Below are 24564 nucleotides of genomic sequence, written 5' to 3' on the forward strand. Positions count from 1 at the left end.
ACGCTGCAATAACCTCGTTTCTTCTTTATTTTGTTGCAGCAGCAGAATATCGAAGCTTTGTCATCTGTCTACACTGAAAAGGGAATCTGGGACCTATTTTGCGAGGTTTGTTTAATAATTTAACACTGCCTTGAACCAATTCACTTGAAGTGGCCAGATGGTATTTTTATTAGGCAAATGCTCCACACCCGAGTGGAATAATTTACTTGTACCTTCACAAACTGGCAATAGTACTCCTGAGCAGAACAGAATTTGCAGGGCCCTGAAATGATTCTTGAATTTCCCCTTGGGGATCAGTAAAGTTATCTATCTATCTATCTATCTATCTATCTATCTATCTGATTCCATGTTAGCTGCGAGGAAGACACTGTGATAAACACACAGCGGGGAGAGAGAGAGAGAGGGAGAAACGGAGAGAGGGGGGGAGAGAGAGAGAGGTAGAGAGAGAATGTTTCCACTAACAGTCATAACATGGGGAAAAAAAAGGGAAATTAACGTAGGATAGGAACTATACGAGTGCGAGGTGGGCTTTAGCTGGCAAGGCAGATGTTACATTTTCAAGCTACCATGGCATCTCTCACACTGAGAGATGATGTAATGTGGTGGGTTTCTCACAGACTTGTGTACAAAGCATCAACAGGATTGCTAATCAGTGTACGTCTTTAATCAAGCTTTGAATTCCATGTTTATGTTTGTGTGTGTGTGTGTGTGTCTGTCTTTGTACTGTGTGTGTGTGTGTGTGTGTGTGTTCATGACGGTCCTGGTAAACATGATGTCAGTTGTCAAATGTTTTTTTTTTTAATCACACAAAACTTTTGATTGGCTCTTCCAGACGTAATCTCTGTCAACCTAATCAATGGCTTCAAATGACACTGGCACACAACTTCTTTTTATTAGCTGGGTTGTGTCCTTGAACTGTCAGAGTTGTGTAGTCAGACAATGTCAATAGAACACTGCTTATGTTCTTATGTTTTGTGTAAATGTAATAAAATGGACTTGAAGCAGTGATTCCACTGTATTTGCCCCACAGATAAGGACGTTTCACCTTAGGGGTATTTATGCTGATGTAACCAACTTTAACCAGTCAGTTACATGATTAATAACTAAAAAGTCTTTCTATGGCTAGAAGTGATGTACTGGAGGCGAAGAGTTGATTTGTCAGCATTTATTCCTGGTCTGGAAGACAACAGACAGGGCAATCAATGACGACATGCAGACGAAAAGAGTTCTGGCATCCCCTTTCCAGACTTCCAAAACGTGAGAAACAAATAAAATACATAACATACAGACGAAAAGAGTTCTGGCATCCCCTTTCCAGACTTCCAAAACGTGAGAAACAAATAAAAATACATAACATAATGTAAGATATATAATGTTCAGTACATTTTGTTCCAAGATGATCCAGTGTGAAATAAACAGCCTACAATAGTAGTAGCAGTGCACTTGATCGTATAGTACAAGTTACAATATACAAAACATGAAATAAACCGTACAGTAATAAGAGACATGACAAATCTTGGTTTTTTTACATTTTCTAAGGCAAACATACCTGGAAGACAACAGACAGGGCAATCAATGACGACATGCAGACGAAAAGAGTTCTGGCATCCTACAAAGTAATGCACAAGTTAGCACCCAGTCAAAAGGCTACTCAGATAACAATCGGTTTTCTTCAAATGAATTTACGACGCTAATTTGCATATTCAATCTAATAAAAAATAACGGAGGTGTCACAGAACATTCTTACATCATATAAAAGGATAATATCTTAAGTAAAATAAGAAATAAACAGTTTTAAAGCATTTCAACTTCGCAGGTTTTACAAAGCCAGCTTACCCCTTTCCAGACTTCCAAAACGTGAGAAAGTCTACAGGTGTGTAACACCAATTAATGCCCCATCGGAAACAATAGCAAAACCATTAACAGAACCATTAAAAGATTAACACATATTACAAAAGAGATATGGGGAAGTTCACTAAAGAGACAAAACTTTATTTACACTAAATTATGCCTTTGCTACACTGACATTCAGATGAGTTATTTTTAGTACAGTAGATGGGGTTTCTTTTTCTCATCTGGTATGGACATTAAGGCACCATCCTAAGGATCTCTGCCAAAGTCAGCACTATGACTACCTTGGCTAGAGGATGAAGTCCATGCAGTTGTTTTCTTTACACACACAGACTTTGATAGAGAGGTGCATGAGTACACACACACACACCCACACACGCGCACGCGCGCACACACACACACAGGCACTCAGAAGTTGAGGTGGCATGATGAAAGCCAAAACACACAAAACAAACATATCATTATCAACTAGTTTTGCATGGTAACATTTCAGTCTAAAAACACACTACTCCAAACCCCAATACCATTCCAAGTTGGAGAAATATTGTGAAAAGATGTATCATCTGACAACAAGTGGATTCCTCAGAGTTTGGAGACATTTGCTAATTTCTACCCTCACCACGTTCCATCACTGTAGATTATTTAAAAAGACACACCATGCTCCTCAAAGAGAAACAGTGAACAACTGAACTGTGAAATAGTCTGTGGTTATCGACATAATTCGAAAAAAAAAAATCGTCCATACTCAGCATCTCCTGCAAACCCTGCGACTCTCCGAGCAGACCGATTGATCGTGCAATTTATTTTAGTAATATCTCATGCTGAAAGTGAAAAGAAAAATAGTTCTGGTTTAATGCCGGCGATTGGGGTGGGGGGTGCATGGAGAAGCCCGAATATACCACTCTGTCTTTAAGTGTTCCTTAGCGCCGTGCAGTAGGAGGGGTTGTGGTGACGTTGCCGTCGGCTCTTTGGTGCTGAGCTGAACAACGCTTTTCCACCTGCAGTTGGTCGCTTGTCAACTCAGGACGGTTCTCTCACACAGAGCGCTGCCTAACACGTTCAACTCAGCTTTTCAGAGGAGTCCTACAGGGAACTAATTACAAATTAGAGGAGAAGAATCATCAGCTCCCGAGTTGTATTTTTGCACTCCCCTGTGAGATTACGAAAATGAAAATTGATTTCGCTCTCATACTGGCGTGCACCTTACTTGTGGGCACATCTTGGGTAAGATGTCATTATTTATTTACTCAACACTAAAGTATGGTTGTGTCTTGCCCAATTGCTGTGGTTTAGTCTTTGGCGTGGTTTTCTTAGTGGTTTTACTTGCAGCGAAAGGGCTCGGAGTTGCACGAAGCTTTCCAAGGAGTTACATGTAAATGGGATAACGCGATCTTTAGGTCTTTGCCGCGCGATGGTGCGCTAAATGCAGACTTTACATGTTATCCATATATTTGATGCTGACCCTTGTATGAAGGCTACTGAAGTTGGATTTGTCATACTAAACATTTTAATTTAAGGATGCTTTTAGAAGCTTTTTGATGCTGATTAGGCAAACCGTGATAATGTGTCTTATCCTCAGATTACAGCATCACTTTTTATACATTGCAGAGGCTACTCCTATGATTTCAGTGTATGCCGCACTTGGATTGGATAGCCAGTGCAGAGTAAAAGGAACATCGTTTTGCCAGCATTCTATAGCTGGAGCCTAGAACTGGTACTCAGTACCAGTAGCCTATTGCATGTGGAGAAAAGAGGGAAGAGAACTGAATGTGGTTTCATCTTATTACTTATGCGTCAAGAGTTGATCGGATTCTGTACAATAAGGAACGTTGTAGAGATATTCATTTAGCGTTTACATTATGAAACATAAACCACTCACATGCCGTTTTAAGTGGTATAATGAGAGCCTAAATATGTATTGTAGCTTGGTTGTAGGGGGCTGTGGTTATGAGCTGCATGCTTGCATGAATCCACGTTTTCAATGCTTTTGATCTGAAACATTCCTGATTATTTTCTCAAAAAAAAAAAAAAATCTGTCACATAATATGTGACAGTTTATTTTTTGAGAAGATAATCAGCAATCAATGAGACTATTTATTATGAGGGAATGGGATCTAACTGTCCATATTCAGTTGTTAGGAGGGTATACATACAAGTGCATGTCCATAGTATCACTGGCAAGCAATGCTGATGGGTAGTATTTTGCCACATAATCCTTTTAAGTTCAAGGGATACTGATCAAATACATTTGCTTGCCATACTCAAATGAGAGAGAGATATAGAGAAAGAGAGAGAGAAAGAGAGAAAGAGTGAGAGTGTGTGTGCATAATCACTGATAACCCAATAAAGACGATCTGGGAACAGTAACCTGAATGTGAACCATGAATCACGATACTGTACCTCTCTGCAATGATACATGGATAACCTGAATATGACCCTCTGCATAATCGGAGTAATGCTGTTTGACCATGCTTTATCATGAGCGCACACACACACACACACACACACACACACACACACACACACACACACACACACACACACACACACACAATTGGATTGAAATCTGTTCATTGAAGTAAAAAGTAACAATGTGTTCACTTGCTATGCTGAAGTATACTGTATATGCACGTCTGGTGTGGTTATCATTTAGCTTTTTCGGTGTTGTACGAAGTCGGGGTCAGGTGTCATTGTTCAGGGTTTAACATTGTCCAGACCAGTGGCTGCAGAGTGAGTGAGTTGTCTCACCGCTCAACTCTTACTCCCCTTAATGTCGGAGTGTTGATTGACCAATTCCATGGACACTCATGAGTGGACGATTCCCTTAATGTCAGCTATCAGCTTCACATAGTACTGTATGGCCACGAATCAATGCTCTCCTGCCCTTACCTAACCACACACACACACACACACACACACACACACACATACACACACAGACGGACGCTTTACAGGCTGTTCTGTCTCCTTCAGGGGAGGGGTGGAGGAGGAGGAGGAGGAGGTGTGCTGCCGGATGGGCCGTGCAGGTCGGGCTTCTCCGAGAGCTTCTACACGGTGTTCATCCCACAGGACCTGCTGCACGGCCAGAGCATCCTCAGAGGTAAGCTGCCGCCGCCGCTGCTTCTGACAGTGGATTCAGAGAAATGTCGTGCTTTTTTTTTCTTTTCTGTCTTTTTTTCTTTTTTGCTCCTGCCATTTATTCTGTAGAAATGGTGTGTAGGTGGTTTTAATGGGTAGACTTTAGAGTAGCAAAGGTCTCGTCTTTGCTCCTCTCTCTTCCTCCCCCCCCCATCCCCCCCCCCCCCGCCCCCCCCCCCCCCTTGTCTCTCCTCGCCATATTTTGCATTCTGGCACACTAAATTCCAACCCTGAAACACCTCATATAAACAAATGTATATCCAGTAAGTCTATAATACATGGGTGTTTGATCACAGCCCGAACATTAAAAGATGCGCCACTTGCATGGAGAAAAAATGCAAATCTGCTCTAAATGACTAGTTTAGCACCAGGCTTTCCAGCGCAGCCTCATTTAAATCCTCTGTTCATCTCCCGCTGCGTGTATTTGCTGCTGCAAGCTCACAGCATTTCACTTTTCCCCTCTTTTTTTCTTTCCTGTTCACGCTCCCTCAATGTAATGCAGTTTTCTCTATTATTGTTCCACTTTCCTGTGGATTCTAGTTTTGCTACCTTAGCTACACTAACGCGCACACAAACACACACACACACACACACACACACACACACACACACACACACACACACACACACACACGTGTTTCTTTTCAGCCAGACAGCTGAAATTGTGTGGTGTTCCTGCCGCGCTTCCCTGACATCTGCGGCATCATAAGTCTGTGTTGTTTATGTAAGGGTTTGCCCTGTGTTTCCATTTCAGCTTTATTCCTTTTGTGTCTGCTGGATTGTGACTTGTACCTGTGCTGGATACGGCTCTTTGGTTCTTGTTCCTTGTAGTCATTCTTTGGAGTTGACAGGGACAGGGGAAGTAATATAGTAGAAATATGTGCCCATGTGTGGCAGACTCCCCACACACACACACACACTCCCCACCCCACTGTAGACTCTGGGAAACAAAAAAAAATGTTCATTTCGGAATTGGCAGCAACAGAGGAGCACTGTGAGCCAGAAGGCTGTTCTGAAAGAAAATTGTCCATCATCTAAATTGACAAGTGCAGTCAAAACTGCAAAGGGTCGTTCTGCTGATAGTGAGCAGATTTATTTGTTGTTGGTGGCTTCTTTTTTTTCTTCGGAGGGATTTCAGGGGTAGCAGAAATACCACTCTAAAAGTATGTGATCCATAGCATCCAATTTTTCTTCCCTTTATTTCATTACCGGAATAAAGTTTACTACTGTCTCTGCTGACAGTCTACTCCCTCCTGGACTGGGTGTGTGAGATAGCTAGGAGCAATATAAATCTTCACTCTGTGCTTAATGCAGAGGAACTTACCTGACAAACTTGCACACTTCTGCAAGATAAGTGCAAATCAGGTTGTGTGTGTGTGTGTGTGTGTGTGTGTGTGTGTGTGTGTGTGTGTGTGTGTGCATGCAGTGTGTATCTTGCAATGTATAAGAGTTTGTACTGTATATTGTCTGAGTGCATTTATGAATGCATACAGTATGTGTATATCCATAGATAGGCTAGATAGTATATATATATCTATGTGTATATCTTTGTGCGTGTGTCTATGTGTGTTTGTGTGCATGTGTATGTCTGCATATATATATATATATATATATATATATATATGCACTGAAATCTCTTTGTGAGAGAGACAGTCTCATAATAGCCTGTGCTGTTGTAACCCAGAACCGTCATCCAGGAAAATAATGGGGGAGGTCAACCCATGGCGGAGGGTGGAGGCTGGGGTGTGGAGGTTGGGGCGTGGAGGTGGAGGGTGGATGCTGGGACGTAGAGTTTGGGGTTGTGGAGACTAAAGATGCGAGATGGAGAAAAAGAGGGAGGGGGGGCACAGAGTCAGTACCTCTGTGCTACCACTGTTGCTGCCCGGCTTTGTCTCTGTTCGAGGGAGGAAGGGGGGGGCCAAGCCATGTGGACACAATCAGATACGACTGCTCGGCCAGGGGTGGCCTGGGGTGGCCTTTCCGTCCGACTGGAGTCCAGCCCAGCCAAGGCAGGAGTCCTGGGGTGCGGGGAGGGCCAGAGTGCAGTCTTAGCTTGGACCTAGCTGCTGTCCTGTTGGGTGGAATGAGACTGGACGTGACTGTTTTTTTGTGTGTACGCGTGTTTTTTTGGTATATCACAGTTGGCCCATGTAGTGCACAGTGTGTCTCTTCATTCTGATGGAAATTAAAAAGGAAACATCCAGGAATGCATTTCTGAAATGTATGCCTCTTCAACACTTCAACAAAGTGTCTGAAGCAGATGTGCTACCATGTATCAGTCCTACCTCTGCACTTCACACAGGTGATGTCACTGATTAACTGATAGACCTGGCTGAGGAGTTGTGCTACTTAGAATCTTCTGATTTAGTAAATGGTTGGAACAAATATGTGGTAGGACATTTACTTTCTGAAATCAGTGTTTTTACCCCTCTGATATCTCATCACACCCCGGTCACACACTGTTCAAACTACTGCCGTCAGGCAGGATATTCAGGTCCATGAAAACGAGAGCAAACAGACTACAAAACAGCCATATCCAACAGCCATACTGTAAGTGCATTGAATAGTGCTACTAAAGCATAGTTCCCATTACTCATTTTTGTCAATAGGGCTATGTGCAATTTTTAAATGTGGATGTATGTATGTCCCCTATGTATATTTAGCATTAATATGTATGCAGTAGCATTCTTTATTTATGTATTTATTTATGCATATACTACCTCAATAGATGTTTGGCACTTGGCAAGGACTGCACTTAATTTCGTTGTATATGTTACAATAACAATTATAGATAATCTATTCTATTCTATTCTGATATAAAATAATAGTGTACCGTAAATGTAATTGACTGTATGGATGGTTGTTGTACACTGATGTTTCAGAAAGTGCACTCAGTATTGCTGCGCTGACGTCACAGATTTAGATGAGTATACAATGATTATTCCTATCCACTCCTATCCACTGTGCACTAAACAAGGGGGAGGAAGTCAATTAACCTGCGGGATCCTCAGTGACGCATGAGGTACTGTGCTCAATCAATCCATGACCTCTCCTAAGGTGTGAAAGAGAAGCTCTGATTAGAGCATTGAAAGGTATCCATAGCAATACGAGTCATGAATTACCCCAGCAAAGTGGGGAGGAAGCATAATGGTATCCATAGTGATAAGAATTGGCCCAACTGTGCTGGAGATGAAATATGAAATGACCATTTGTCACTTGGAACATGTAAAAGTTTCTCAAAGCGATTTCACAGAGGTTAGTGTGCGATGTTCAGATAAAAAAGATGAAAAAAATCTGGGGTGTCCTTAACGGCAGACTGGGAAAAAACCCCACTGTGCATACAGCAAATGGACGATGTTCCTCTTTCTGCAGCTCCTGTTCATATGTTCATAGATCATAATCACACACACACACACACACACACACACACACACACACACACACACACACACACACACACACACACACACACACACACACACATACATTCAGACTCAGCATATTTTACAGCATACCATGGAAAGAGGGAATCAAGTCATATCCATTTAGCCACATCTAGTCATATTTATGAGCATAATAGCATATGGACAGTTGGGCTGTGGGGCTTTTCAGTGGGTGTTAGGGTCCGGAGTTGACATTCATTTGGTATGCACGTGTTAAGCACCTACAAGCGGTTTGCGATTTATAATGTATCAGAAAACCAGGTCCGCACAGCAGGCATTCATGCACAGAAATCACACATAGATTCGGAATGCCTAGTCACCTGAAGAGAGCTAATGTAACGCATAGTGTGTTTTAGGGGAAGAGTGTGTGGGAAATTGTGTCCGACAGTTCGGTGAGGCGTGCTGCTCTTTCCGTGCAGGATCCTGCTGGGGAGAGATAGGCCATGAAAAGGGATATTCCGGTGATTGCACATCACAGTGTAAACCATCACCTCCGACTAAGAGCTGGAACAGGCTCCTTGGAGCTGTGGGAGAGCGAGTGGGAGGGGTGTGCGAAGGAGAAGAGAAGTGGACAAGTGGAGAGAGAGAGAGAGAGAGAGAGAGAGAGAAAAAGAGAGAGAAAGAGAGAGAGAGAGAAGACGGGAATGTGAGAGGAGAGAGAGAAAAAAAGGAGGAGAGGAGAGGAGAAGGTGGAGATGGTGTTACAGTGAGCGTCAGGCAAATTGATTTGAGCTGGTGGTTCTCGGGGAGCTCGCTTCTGTAAGCTCCTGTCAGGACACGTTGGAAAGAACATCAGCGATGAGTTCCGCTCACCTCGCAGCTGCCCCAGCCAAAGCGGAATGGCGGGGGCTTTGATGATTCTAGAACACCCAGCAATCCTGAAGCAGCACATCTGTTTAGACTGTTCCCTCGGTGGCTTTGTTGAATACGAGAGGAAGGTTTGCGGGATGTTTAGGCTGGACTTGAAGCCGTCAGTGCTTCTTTTTTCAATAAAGCATTACTAGGAGATAACTTTTTGGCCTACTTTCACTTAGAGGTAGCTTTGAAATCAAACATTTATAGAGAAAGATGAAGTCAATGAATTGTGGTAGAATAGTAATAGAGATGATGACAATAAGGAAATGAACGCTACTGGAAAGACACTGGTAGGACCTCTGATCTTCTTAATCCAGTTTTATTAATCTCTTTGGGTTGGTTAGACATGTGAGCACACTTATGGTTGAGTCAGTTGAAGTGTAGTGGTGTGTGTGTGTGTGTGTGTGTGTGTGTGTGTGTGTGTGAGTGTGTGTGAGAGAGAGAGAGATAGAGATTCTGCTGTTGTGTGATGCTGGGGCCAGATAAGAGTGTGGAGCTGGGTGGCTAGTCTGAGTCTCTGTGATAGACCTCAGATGACGAGGATGAGCCCTGACGCTGTCACGCTTATCTGCTGTCTGCCACACAACAAACACACACACACACACACATTACATTACATTACATTACATTTAGCAGACACTTCTTGACCAAAGTGACTTACATATGTCAGCTATATTACAAGGGATCACATTGTCCCCGGAGCAACTTGGGGTTAAGTGCCTTGCTCAAGGGCACAACGGTGGAAGCCGGGAATTGAACCGACAACTTTCAGGCTACTGCACGCTAGCCCAGCTCCTTAACCACTACACTACCACACTACCACACACACACACACACACACACACACACACACACACACACACACACACACACACACACACACACACACACACACACACACACACACACACACACACACACACACACACACACACACACACACACACACACACACACACACACACACACACACACACACACACCAACACATGCACCCATACACACACACACACACACACACATGCACACACACACACACACAGTGTAAATACTGAGCCGTGTTTCCCACAATCCCTCCTCAGCCTGTCACATATGGGTCTACATCCCCTGAATCCCTCTGCCCGAGCGGCAGAGCAGCAGACAGGCAGCACACCCGCATCGGATCGTGTTTTATGCCGCCTTGCCGCCACTCTTGCTCTTTGCCAGCGCGGTTCAATCTTGGCAGGATAGCAAAAAATAAAATCGGCCACATCCCCCATATTCATGCATGCCAGAGCACTCACTGCGCTCCCTCCACTGCCCTCTGACTTTGGTAGTCAAGAGCCGACCCCTGTGATGAGATGGCCGCGGGTGGAAGAAAGAGTTTGAAAGTGATGGCCAATTTTGCACACATACATGCGATATGTCAGTATTATAAACGTATTATAAAAGTATTATACTCACACAGATGTGTAATGCTGAATGAGATGGCTGCTTCATCAGTAGTAGTAGCTAGTCCTTCCTGTATAAAATCATTGAATATAACAGTATACATAACTGAACTAATCCATCATATACTGATATATAGTATTAACATGGTTAATATGCTAAAATGCATTGTATTACAATAATCTATTATTGTCATAACAACCCTCTCAAAGATGCTAAGATGCTATAACAATCTGTCGCATGTGTATGTGATCTCACAACATTTCACGATTATGGGAGTTTGAATGCCTGAAGGTTCCCAGAGCAATTTCACAAGAGTTAGTTAATTATTCCTCCAAAAATGACATTCCTCCACATGCAGCAAAGGAATTTTTTTTATGCAGCGCTTGTTCTTAGACCATAATCACACAAACAGTCATACAGTATATTGTCATATAACATTAACATATTAAAGTTATTGTAAAGATACCTGACTGTTGTACCACAATTAACTTTAATTATCATAACAATTCTCTTAAAGATGCTGTAACATGCATAGCAAGGCATGTAATATTATGTGAGTTGTGAAAGTAGTGTGTGTGTGTGTGTGTGCTTGGTTTCCTGTGGCTCAGCGCATTGGTCACCTGAGCATCTTGGTCTTTGGCTGTGGACTGTTCACCTGAGGACCGTGCTATGTCCATCCATCCCTTCCCCTGGGGTGGCCGCCTCCACTTACAAACAAAATTGGGGTTAAGACTCCGTGACACTCTCAGATGCCCCTCGCGATGCCAGACGTGATCACCACAAATGGCTCACTGCCGGACAGGAAATTAAGGAGTTTTCCCCTCCCATTCAGTTCAGTCTCATCTCAGTCCACTCGTGCAGTCTACAGCCCTTGTAGAAATGGTCATGGATTGCGAAGACTGATGGCGTGTATTGCTTTGTAATGAAAAATATTGGACAAGAAGTCAAACAAGTGGCTGAAATCATTGTAAAACAGTTATAGTCATTGTTGTTTGCTCTTTGACTATTTTAGGCTTACAGCAGTACAATAGTCATTTCAGTAGTGCTAGCAGTGCTATCACAGGTGCACACACCGCACACATATAAACACACACACACACACACACACACACACACACACACACACACACACACACACGCACACACACACACACACACACACTGACAGGTGCAGTCATACACATGACACAATTCATGACGCACACACATACACACACACACACACACACACACACACACACACACACACGCTGACAGATGCAGTCAAACGCATGATACAATTCATGCCACAGTTCTTGTCATACTTTATGTATGTCATACTTTATGCTCGGGTGCGGTGTTGTCCAATGTGGGCAAAAGGTGAGCGCGTGCTGAGAGTACCATTTCCCTGAGCCAGAAATGACTAGGATTATGCCAGCATTATCTGACGGAAGTAAACACACACACATACTGTAATATGAAGAAGACTAACTGCATGAAACGTCTAAACAGTTGGCTCCTGTTTGCTTTTCATAGCCCCCGTCAGACGTGAGGAGCGTGTTTAAAATCCAGAACATTCCGAGAAGCTGCGGACGTGGCTCAGAGTGCACATCGAATGGGTACAAAAGGCCGAACTTCCCACCACGTTGAGAACTCTGTCTCGGCACAAGTACGCTATCAAACTTCCTGTCGTTTGACTGAATGAAATCTGGCAATGGTTCACTGGGCGGCCTGGGCAAAACACTAGCACCACAAGTTAGCGACAACTGTCTCTGGATTTGGACGTTCCCTTCCATTGAACACCATATGGTGCTCTGTAAAGCCTGCGTGTTTTGGCTCCCAGTGAGTGAACTGCTATTATAATATTGTAATATGCAGTCAACATCTACTCTAAGAAATGGGAAACATAACCACACATAACAGCCCAATGTGCTGAAATAACCACCGCTATATGAAAGTGTGCTCCTTGCACCATGAAGCCCCATTACATTCGATGGGAGACATTTTTTATGCAAGAAATGAACGTGATAGACAGTCTACGGCTGTTGCCCATATGCTGTGTTTATTCTGTTGTAAACACATTGAGAAGGCTGGTAATTTGAGTGGTTAGGGGTTTTTGTGGAATACAAAATGCATTAAGTGAGCCCTGAGGCTGTATACACAATATAACTTTTCCAGTTGCACTTTCCATTTACACAGCGAGGGAGTGTAAACCTTAACATAAATGTCATGAGAATTACCAGAGCTAGTGCACAACACACCTATCCGCTCTAATTGATCATCTCTCTTCTCTCTTGTCTCGTGAGTCTTACAGCTGTCTCTCCCTCAGAGTGTGAAAAACACTGAAAGCTGCCGTTTAGTAACCAAAAAATAAGCAGACATATTCTTGACTGTTCTCCTGCTTACCTGTGTGTGTGTGTGGGGGGATGTGAGTGTGTGATGCCGTGGGTTCCTCACCCTCAGTGCTAGACGACCCCCAGCTTCCTGTTCACGTGTGCCCTGCAGCCCTGTTTTAATTGCAGCCAAAGACAGGTTTGTTTGTTTGTTTTTTTCCGAGGAGGAGATTTCAGGGAAAGAACAGCCATGAGGAGGTGGCGGTGATTCACTCCTGCAAGGCAAACACACACAAGCACACACACACACACACAGTACACACACACACACACAGTACACACACACACACACACACACACACACACACACACACACACACACACACACAGTACACACACACACACACAGTACACACACACACACACACACACACACACACACACGACAGTACACACACACACACACACACACACACACACAGTACACACATATTTTTCTTCTCTGCCTTTGGCATCTTTGTGCAGAGGTGGATGGGAGGAAACAGCAGTGTGTCGCATGAGTGTGTGTGTCGCATGAGTGTGTGTCGCATGAGTTTGTGTGTCGCATGAGTGTGTGTCGCATGAGTTTGTGGTGAGAGAAGACTTCTCTCCCCCCCCCTCCTCTCTCTCTCCCTCTCTCTCCTTCTACTTCTTCTGTCTCTCCTGTGAACACTGCACCTCCAGTGCTGTGGCACTTTTCTCCACTGAGCCGGTGGATAAAGGTTTGCGCTGTCTGTCGTGTCGCGGTGCTGAAAGCTGGGGGTGGGTCCGAGGAAGAGGTGGGCTGGCATAGGTAGTGTGGAGGCGCACAGAGCCTGTTTACAGCCAAGCCTTTTTATTTAGGTGTCTGTAATCTATATCAGGCTTCACAGCGGTTTTTAAAGTTTTCAAGTCAATGTCTCTCTTGCTATCTTCTTTCCCTCTGTCCTAATCAAGTAGATCTATCTGGAATCAGTCCTTCAGTAACCATTCTCCAATACTGCCACGCTGTCTGCCAATACACTGCAGTACATCCACAAGAACTTCACTTAAACATAGTTCTTTTTATATATAGAGCCATGTCATGTATATGTGTAGCCTAAGCGAACAGTATCTCATGGAGCTCAGAATGTTTCCAGGGGTGTACAGAGAGGTACATGTGTCGACTTGACACTTGCCCAGATGTCAGGAAATTCTGGGCTGGGTCCAAGACAAGATCTGGCAAATCAGGCCCACATAGGGGACTTTACACCGCAAGCAGGAAACGTAAATGAATCAATTTATACTGTCTCTGTCTTTAACGCGGCACAACAATGTGTTTATCCATGTGCTTTTCTATGTGTACACTTCACATACGCTATAAAATGGAACTGAAGTGTAAAAATACACTGTCCTCTGCTTTTAACATCTGTAATACAAGCGTGAACCCCTGATGGTGTAAATTGATACACTAATTCTAAAGGAGTTCTCTTCGCTAACAATAGAGATCAGAGAGGTGACTGAAAAAACGCCTCAAAAAACGTCTCCGGTGTAAATTCCTAGTTTGCTCAGGCCTGCCATGAAACAGCCGTTCCAGATCTGGGCCAATGGGCAGCCAGTATTTGGCAGTGATCCCGCCCTCCAGTGCCTCCTTGAGTGTGAAGCTGACTGGCAAATAAAAAAAAACTTCTGTCATCCACTGGGTGATTATCTTAAACGGAGAAATTAAAGGATTACAAACCAGCCAAGTAATCCAGCTGTCAATTCCATGGCTCATTACCACGCAAAGGGGTGGTCTAGAAACAAATGAGAATATGGAGAAAGAGAGAGAGAGAACGCGATTCCAACAGAAAGAGAGAGAGAGAACGCGATTCCAACAGAAAGAGAGAGAGAGAACGCGATTCCAACAGAAAGAGAGGGAGAACGCGATTCCAACAGAAAGAGAGAGAGAGAACGCAATTCCAACAGAAAGAGAGAGGGAGAAAGCTTTTATTTCTTTCATGTGTGAATTCAATGATCTTGAATGAATTCAGTGAAGTTATACTAAACGTAAAATGTATATTCATGTTCACATTCTTGTATCAGGTCAATTCATTATAACTATACTACAAATGTAAACTACTCTAACTTCTAGTTCTTAACAGCATGACATTTTGAATTTACATGCAATGAGGTTTATTTTTATACAGTATCCTCAAATGCATTTACAAACTGAAAAAATAAGATGAGATCTAACATAGCAGTAGTCTTTGTGAAACCAAGCAAACTCTTTTCCAAGCATATTGCCAGCAGGGTCGCATTTTGTTGTTGGGTGTAGATGTCATCAGAATGAAATTGGTGCCTTGTGAAGTTTCAAATCCATGTGGAGAATTTAGAAAGCACTTTGTTGTTGCATCATCACCCTTCCAAATCTAGCCATTTACGGCACAGATGGCTACAGAGGAACGCTGTGGATCAACTTGACTTTTCCCTCCCTCTGCAATTTGCTTTTAGGATTTCTGTCTCTTGTTTGTTTTCCAAAGGGGGTTGTATGGTAATGCTGTCCTACCACCACATACAACCCCATGCCCTCTTCTCACATACATTATAACAATAATTTCACAGCTGATGTTTGGAGACATGGCCATGAGATTGCTTTGCTATGTAAATCATGTTCACTATACAGTATGTTACCAGTCAGGAATGCTGGTGAATTATTATTATCTTTCATCATGTATAGTATGCTAACATTAAATATAGTGGCAGTTTGTAGGAATATATAAAAAACATATATCAGAATTAGATGTTGTGTTGGTTTGTGAACTAGTGAGGTAGATGTAATATTAAACATAACTACACAGTGTTCCATAATGCTTTGAGAATAATATGGCTAACACTTTACTTGACGGTTGAGTTCATAACACATTCATAGCAGCTGTCATAAACTGCACATAAAGCATTCATGACTGTTTCATGAGACATGACTCAACAATCATACCAAACCTTTTATGAATGTGGAAGACAGAACGACGAGAGCTTGTCAAAATAAAAGTCCAAAGTCGCAAAGTCCAGTCGCATTGCCGTTTTTGGTCCAAACCTCTTACCTGATCACGTCTCATCTGAGTCAATAGGCTACTTCAGTGCCAAAAAGACAGAACATGGTCAAGCAAATAACTTTTGTTTCATAAAAATGTATTTGTTTTATGATGTAACCTTTGCAGATGATTTCTCATCTTTTGTTACTAGGAATGTCCAACCGTTCCAGGTTACACAAATACGGGTCAGCTGAATGTAGGCTAGTTTACCTCCCAGTGTTAAACTCAGTGATTATGAATACTTCACAACTTGTATAGTAAAGTGACATTCAATGCAAACTTCATAAGATATTCATGAAATATTTACAAAGGCGGGAGAGATTAAATTAATGGTATCCAGGTTACACAAATACGATGTTGGACTTTTATTTTGACAAGTTGTCATCGTTCTGTCTTCCACATGCATGAAAGGTTTGGTATGAATGTTGAGTCATGTCTCATGAAACAGTCATGAATGCTTTATGTGCAGTTTATGACAGCTACTATGAATGTGTTATGAACTCACCCGTCAAGTAAAGTGTTACCATAATATGTTTATATGCCAATCTGCTATCCAGGATGTTTTCCATATCTGCCAGGGAATATTCAGAGATATTACTGCTGCACATACATTAACTTTCTGTCCAGAATTTGACACCATAAAGCAGTACTTTAGATAGTGTATTGTTGTCTCTCCTAGTGCCAGACAATGCCAATGATTGCTACTTAGTGGGAATCAGTGCATCTTTTGATTTCTGCCATAGTCCTAAGATTGATTCTGTTCTGTTTAATCATTATGTCTGTGCCTTTGAATTAGTTTCAAACAGTGCAGCTTTTGAAGACTTTTAAAGGAATACCCTGTTTGGTATGCTAACAGAAAGGAGGGGACACATATTGTTTCAGTTCTTCACTCAATGGAACGTTATGCTACAATCCATCATATGTGTTTATTCATCGGCAGACTGATGCCTTTATTAGGTAAACAATGCCCTCATTCCCTTGAAATGAATCAGATCTCTGACTGTTATATTGCAGATTAGACACAGATTTTGTACATAGTGGCTGTTATTATTAGGTCTGTTTTTCACCAAGCTCTTTGGATTGCCTTTATTAGTTTCCTTGCTTAGCTATAAGAAACATCTTATTTTCCATGCTGCCAAGACAATGTACATTTTCAAGAAGATAATCAGGAGTTATGTTTGGTTTGCGTCCTCAGGCACATAAATAAATCACCTAATTGTGAAGATAATTACAGATTGGAGCGCTAGGGAAACGCTGGTGCAAGGCTGAAGCTGACACCATTGTTTGGAAATTAAAACAGTTTGGAGAGGACATTGTCATTTGTCTGGTTATATCTATTTTAGGACATCCATTGACCTTTTGTAGACTGGAGACAGAGACATACATAGTAGTCTTTCCTAAACACATTCTCTCTCTTTCTTCTCTCTCTCTCTCTCTCACACACACACACACACACACACACACACACACACACACACACACACACACACACACACACACACACACACACACACACACAAATACAGACACACACACACACACACACACACACACACACACACACACACACACACACACACACACTTTCTTCGATACAGTAGCTACTTCAGAAATTGAGATATGGGAGAAAATCAATACAGCCCTCCGCAACTTTCCTAATACAACAGGGCCAGTCACTGATGGCATTGATCGTTTCTGCAGAGGAATCACATAACTTTTCGTTTCTGCTTCAAGCACTCTCTTGCTCTTGCTCCATTTCTCTCCCTCTGTCAACCTGTCCCCCTCTCTCTCTCTTTCTCTCTCTCTCTCTCTCTCTCTTTCTTTGTATATTTCTACCCTCTTCCTGACTTTTTTTCAGAGAAAAGATTATGTCTAAATGAAGAGAGGGAACTGTGAAGCAAGGCCCCTGAGCCCCTGAAGTCAGCAGAGGGGTAGCAGCCTGAATATGAATAGAGAGATGGAAAGTGCATGTTCTGATAACAGAACACAGATATTAATTCAGTGTGTATAATACATGACTCTTATATGCTGTATATACCATACATTTTCTATATATTGTATAATCCTCCTCATGTGGAATGATGTCTTATATTAGACTTCGGGCTTATTTGTTCCATCGGCCATTGAGGTTATCAGTGGCTGTTGCTCGGGGGCTGTTCCAAACTGGTGCCCTGGAGCCAGGCTGGAATTGAGCTAATCAAGGACCCCATGCTGCTTGCTGCTCATTTCTTTTTTGTTCTCAGTCCTTTTTGTTTCTTCTCGTGCTCAGTTTCTCATCCACGCTGTTTCATTTGACCATGTTTGTGAGAGACACAGTTGACTAGAAAGCCACATCACCATTTGGAATTAATAGTTAATACGGAGTTCAGAAATTGAGAACTTCTGCGGTGGGGCTTTATGTTATTCTTCCCTTTCCCTGTACTGGGCCAACATGCATCCCAACCAGTGTCAGTCTCTCAGTCTTTTATGTAACGGGGAGAAAGAGCTCACCAGCTTCAGTGGATGTGGGTCCCATCTGGGGTTGTCTGCTTTCCAGAACACTCTCTAGTCTCTACAACGGCTCAGAAGCAGCGTACACCAGATACATGTTGTTCTCTCACTGACTCACCAAAAGCCCTGTTTCTTTAGCCGTGCTCTGCCAGAGTGCTTAGCTATTCTCTGCAAGAATGGGCGTTGAGGCTGGATGGGCTGACTGCACACTTCCAAGAGAGAGAGATTAATTTAAAATGCTTGTCTTGTTCTGGTACTCTCAACAAATTTAAAATGAGTCGAAATTTGAACAATTTGAAACCTGAAAGAAATCCCTATATCTCAAGTCATGATAGGATAACAGATAGTCCTTGATTACCTTTGATCAAATTTTTATCTCTCTTGTTATGTAGTCATTTTCATTTCACTCTTTAGGCTTGGAAGATTGCTGGTGATCTGGCAAAGAAAGCTATATGCTCCATTCAAGAGGACTATGGTTGGGGGATTGAGGGAGTGTGCAGACCTAAAAAACAACTGGCCTCTTCTATGGAGTCGAAACAACGCCATAAAGATTGTGTGCCCGTGAAAAGATATTCACATGTGTAATAGAGTTTTGTCTTCGAGAATATGATTTGCACAAGTGTAGAACCATTTTGTAAAAAAAAGTTGGTAACACTTTACTCGACGGGTGAGTTCTGCTGCTTTGCGATTGTTGGACTTTATTTTGACAAGTTGACGTCATTCTGTCTTCCACATTCATGAAAGGTTTGGTATGAATGTTGAGTCATGTCTCATGAAACAGTCATGAATGCTTTATGTGCAGTTTATGACAGCTGCTATGAATGTGTTATGAAATCACCCGTCAAGTAAAGTGTTACCAAAAAGTTTTGTAGCTTCGTAGATCCAGTTTGCATACAAAATATAAATGTCACACTTCTCCCATGCCTTGGAGTAGCTATAAAGCTGTTTCACACACATTCAAACTAAATCCCTGTGCACAAGTACACAAAATATTTCTGCAGGTACGCATTTTTTTTGCACACAGACAAATTAATTCCACAGTTACAAAACGGTTCTACACTTGTGCAAATCATATTCTCGAAGACAAAACTCCATTACACGTGAATATCTTTTTCACGGGCACACAATCTTTATGGCGTTGTTCTGACTCCATACTCTTCAACTGGACTTTTCAGTCTATACTTTTCATTCTTAAAAGTACTGGTACTTAGTGGATCAATGTTACTATGCTTAAAGAACTCACACAGCAATTGTATAATCATTTACTATGTAAGTTAACAGTGTGATGTGGATTCAAACAATCACTTAGCTAATGAATTCATTATGATTTTGTTTATAATGATTCAGCAGCAGGTTCACTAATCAGCCTAATTTTGATTGTTTGGCTTAGTTCCCTACTGGTAGACTATGTCAAGATTTTTAGTGCACCTAAAATAATCAACAATGAAAATCATTTCCTATTATCTCATATGTCCTATGCTGATTTATTTGTATTTTTGTAAGAAGGGTATACAATTAATACAGCCACTGGCTGCTTCTTGCTAGTGTCCATGACGGATGCTAATCCCTATCAATGAATAATGTATAATATGGCATTGAAATACAGTATATGGCTGAATGGCTGTCAGACTGAATGTTGAATGTTTTTATCCTTTGTTGAGAGGGCAGGGTAGAGAGGTACTAGTTCAGCGAATCTGAGAGATCATTGTATTTTCAGGTAATACTATTAAGGCAGGCATTGTCAATATCAGGTCACACATGGGATCATTGGCCATAAGCTGCTTTTTCGACCCCCCACCACACACACACTCCCTGTGGTCTCTGCGGCTCCAGGGTACATGTATCACCCACCCTGTGGGCTGCTGTGCTCTAAAATTTTATTTCTGTCTCTTTTATTTTCTTAGAAAACCTTTAGATCCAATTTGCAGTCTTCTCAGCTTCCTCTCCTCCCTCTCCTCCGTTCCTCCTTTGCAACCCTTCCCCTCCCCTCATTCCCCGTTCTCTCTCTCTCTCTCCTGCTCTCCGTGGAGTCTTGTGCCTGTGGCGGATGGTGAACTTCTCCTCACACTCTGTGGACCTGCCCTGGCAAGATGCTGCATTTGTAGCACGGAGAAGAGACGAGTTGTAGTGATTGTCTTATTTCCCCCGACCGATATTATGTGTGCATTATGCAGTGGAATTATTCATGTTGAAAATCAAATTGTCCCATAGGTTATTTGTACACGCTTTAACACTTGTTTACAGTTTAGCCTCCACAGCCATGGAATTGTGGGCTTTGTTTAATGTACACTTGTCAAATGTTTCTCTACCTTGTTTTTTGTCTTTTTGATCTTTTTTTTTCATAGTTTTTTTCGGGTGAGTTTTTTTTTTTTTTTTGTCCCGTTATCAGTGAAAATGTTCATTCTAGTTATAGCTTGGTTATGCAGGACCAGCAATCTTTTCTGATGTTCTGTCGCCGGAATTGCCAATGAAATTGAATGCCACGGTTTAACCTTTTAGGATGAGCCGGGGCCCGTTTGTAACAATGGGCCTTTCTGTGTCCCTCAACAGTGGGAAAACTCCTGATGAAAGTGATGATAGCTAAGGCTTGAAACGGGGCCAGTGCTCGCTCTCTCACTCACTCGCTCACAAACTCACTCGCACACGGGCGTCAGAGACGCACGGCAGATGAGCCAAATCATTATTCAAATGAAGCTAATCACCGACGATGCAGCGGAGAAATTGAAATGTGCGGTGGCTCACTATTCTGGCTCAGGACGGGGGGTGGGGAGGTGGGGGTGGGCATGGAGAGGTGGTTGGTGGAGCCTCAGATGCCGCCGCCAGGCAAGTGGAACGCTGTAAACGGCATATTGAATCAACTGCAACCTGTCTCCGCTGATTGGTGAGATTGAATAAATGGTGTCCGTTCTCCATCAAACCTCTATTGTACACGTGAAAGTACACATATATGTTGTGTTGTTTCTATGGAAAGGGTTCTCCAGGTTGCTTTTGTGTGGCAGCTGATCTTCCATATCACTCCTCTGTATCCATGGTACAAATTGAGACCTGTCTGATTTGCCAGTCATGAGATTGTGTTTGGTTTTGTATGCCAATTAACATTACATGAAGAGCTTATGTGTGCCTTTGAAATCCTGCAAAATGGTTCAGTACAACACACAGCTTGAAGGTTAGTGGCTTTACACAATGCAAAACAAATAAAAAAAGAATATACACGCTGCCAGTCATATCAAACTCAAGAAGCCAATACCAGGTGACATGCTTTCTTAGAATTCGACTTCTTTGTCCTTTTGGGGAAGGATTACGCAATACATAGATGCCGGTGCACTCCTGAATCCAAAGAGACAGCTGGAAAACTCCCGATAAAGTTCACAGGGTTCAGTTCTGTCGTTGGTGGCTCTGCTTGGCCTTCCGTGTCAGTCACCCTTGTGTGTGGCAGCGTTTAGGCTCCTTCTCACTCTGGCTGGTTTTTACCTCAACAAGCAACGCAGACCTCACTGCACAGAGCACAGCTAAAGCCCCTTCTTGGAGCTCCAAAGACTTGGAAGATAGCATCTCAGTACTGTATCTCCAGCCGCTGGAGCAGGAGAGGAATCACACCGACTTACAGAGTTACTGCTATGTCAGGGATGTTGACTGAGACAGCTGGAGGTGGATTCTTTTTTATGGTGGACACACAGGGAGAGAGGGAGGGATGGAGGGAGGGAGGGAGGGAGGGAGAGGCCTTCATGACCATCCGTCATCTGCAGCCGGCGTGTTGAAATACGGCTCCTCTTTGCGGGAGGGCCGTTTGCATTAGTCAGAGCAGCGTGGTGCCGAGGGCGGCCCGGCGCGGGGCAGTGAGCGCACCGGTCCGTGACGGACCATCGCGGTGAAATGATGAACTACAGGAGCGTGCCGGCCTACTGCGTCGGAGCCTCGCTGAGGTTGACGTTGGTGCACTTTAATTGACTAATTAAAAGTGTACATCAGTCTGACAGCATCATCACTTGATCTGGGTAATCTGTTATTACTGGACAAATGGGCTGTAAGGGTTAAGCGCCAGTGCCTGTGACACAGTGGAGCTTTTCAAAGGAAAAGGCTGTGGGCACCTCTGGTTCAAACCCTGCCCCTGTAGGGCTCAATAAAAAAAAAGAGGCTGCTGGTTTTGAATTTCAGTGTTTTTTTTACACTCAGGGAGAGGTTGGCAGACCAAAGGAATGCAGTCGAGGGCGGAACATCCACCAGGGATCTGTGAGGGTGACTGAGGATTCACACTGTGTGGATGTGAATGCTACTATGGGCCCCACTGTAAATGAATGAATGCTAGTCAGGTTGATAAATGCCCCTAGCACATAATTAGCATTGTATGTTATGTAAGATGAGTGAGTGTACTTCCATGGAGGTTTTTGCTGATTGTTTTCCTGCTCTTTGTTTTGGCGCAGAGAGAGGAGCTCAGGTACAGGCTGTGTGAGTGTCTGCCTGTGTCTTCCCCTCCCCTCCTATTGGAATGCACATCACAGCGGGTGCATTCAAATTTTATTTCAATCAACGGCGGATATTATTCCAAATGCTCCTCCCAGGTGATTAGCTTGCTTATGAAATTCTCGCTTTCTCTCTTTCTCTGTCTTTCTGTTTCTCATCTTTTTTCTCATTCACCTCAATTTGTGCCTGGTCTTGCTCTCTTTTAGAGAGAGAGGGAGAGAGAGAGAGAGAGAGACAGATAGAGAGAGAGAAGCATAACCCTCCTGTTCTTTTTATGTTTACTAGTTTTGTGTTCCCGGTCAAAAATGACCGTTGGATTATAACTTGTTATAAATCCATAGTAACACACATATTACCATCTAATGTTGTGATAGACCTTTGCATCAACTTGTGTTCTATTTGTACAGTTTTGTATAGTTTTGTACTTCCATTTGCTATGTATGGCCTGCAGGCCTCACTGACCTGAGCTCATGCAAGTCAGAAAGGGAAAGATTCTATTGGGGAAAGATTTCAGTGGCGGCTGGCATAGAAGCAAAGAGGGGGAATGAGGGTGTGTTTGTGTGTGTGTTTTAATGTACAGAAGCACATATACAGTCCATCTGATAAATAAGTATGTGTCAGTTTTATACACTGACCATTTTCTCATCCATTCATTTCTAATGGTCGGTCATTTTTGAACGGAAATACACACGAGTGTTCCAAAGTTAAATAGAGCACTCAAATTGTTATGAAAATTATTAAAATTTGTTTTGTGTGATAGATGCCCTGTGTTAACAAAAAGTCTCATGGTAGTCAGAATAAGTTAACAATATTTTTGAGAGAAAAGAATTGTCAATCGGTCACATTTGACCGCGAACACAACAGGAGGGATAACATATGAATCATGTTTTCTCTGTGGGAGAAAATTATTTTTAATCTGCACAAAATCTCCTCATCCAGGTCAAAATAGAGTAATTCCATTTTGCTGTGAACATTTGGAAAACTGAATTGTCAAGTCAAATTGTTCAACTGCTCCCACATTTGGCTTCACATTGAAGGACACATAAAATCATAGGACAAGAACTATATGAAAGTGTCAATTTTTGCAGTTATGAAAGTCAGAAGTCAAGGACAATTTTCTGCGCTTACTGAGATATTCTTTTCTCCATGGACATGTTTCACGGTCTCTTAGTTATTTCCAAAGCTGGTGCATCAGTTCCATTTAGCCAGAGATTTTTTCTTCTGATTTGTGTACAGTATATCAATGTATGATGATATGACCTTGCAATGCACTCAGCACTTTCTAAGGATCCTAATGTGTTAGGATGCACCAAATACTGGTTGTAAACCAAGCCAATAAACAGCCATTAAACTAAGACCAAGAAAATCGCATTAAACACTGTGTGGAATTACAACAACAGTATGTTTTGTCTTTGAAAACTCAGCCATCAAAGCTACATCTCTCTGTGCGCTTATCAACCTATCACAGAGTGTCATCTCTTCCTTTCGGCCTCAGAGGCAAATAGGTACACA

General features: G+C 42.6%; 1 protein-coding gene across 1 annotated transcript in view; it reads left to right on the forward strand.

Annotated features, from left to right (window-relative positions):
- The first annotated feature begins 2864 nt into the window (after positions 1-2864).
- cdh4 (cadherin 4, type 1, R-cadherin (retinal)) overlaps positions 2865-24564 on the forward strand; it is a 229753-nt gene continuing 208053 nt past the window's right edge. The window contains 2 exon segments of the mRNA XM_048255858.1: positions 2865-3075; positions 4825-4951. Coding sequence (XP_048111815.1) covers positions 3019-3075; positions 4825-4951 — 184 coding nt within the window. The 5' untranslated portion in view covers positions 2865-3018.

The sequence above is a fragment of the Alosa alosa genome, chromosome 10, assembly GCF_017589495.1.
Source record: "Alosa alosa isolate M-15738 ecotype Scorff River chromosome 10, AALO_Geno_1.1, whole genome shotgun sequence".
Classification (NCBI taxonomy): domain Eukaryota; kingdom Metazoa; phylum Chordata; class Actinopteri; order Clupeiformes; family Clupeidae; genus Alosa; species Alosa alosa.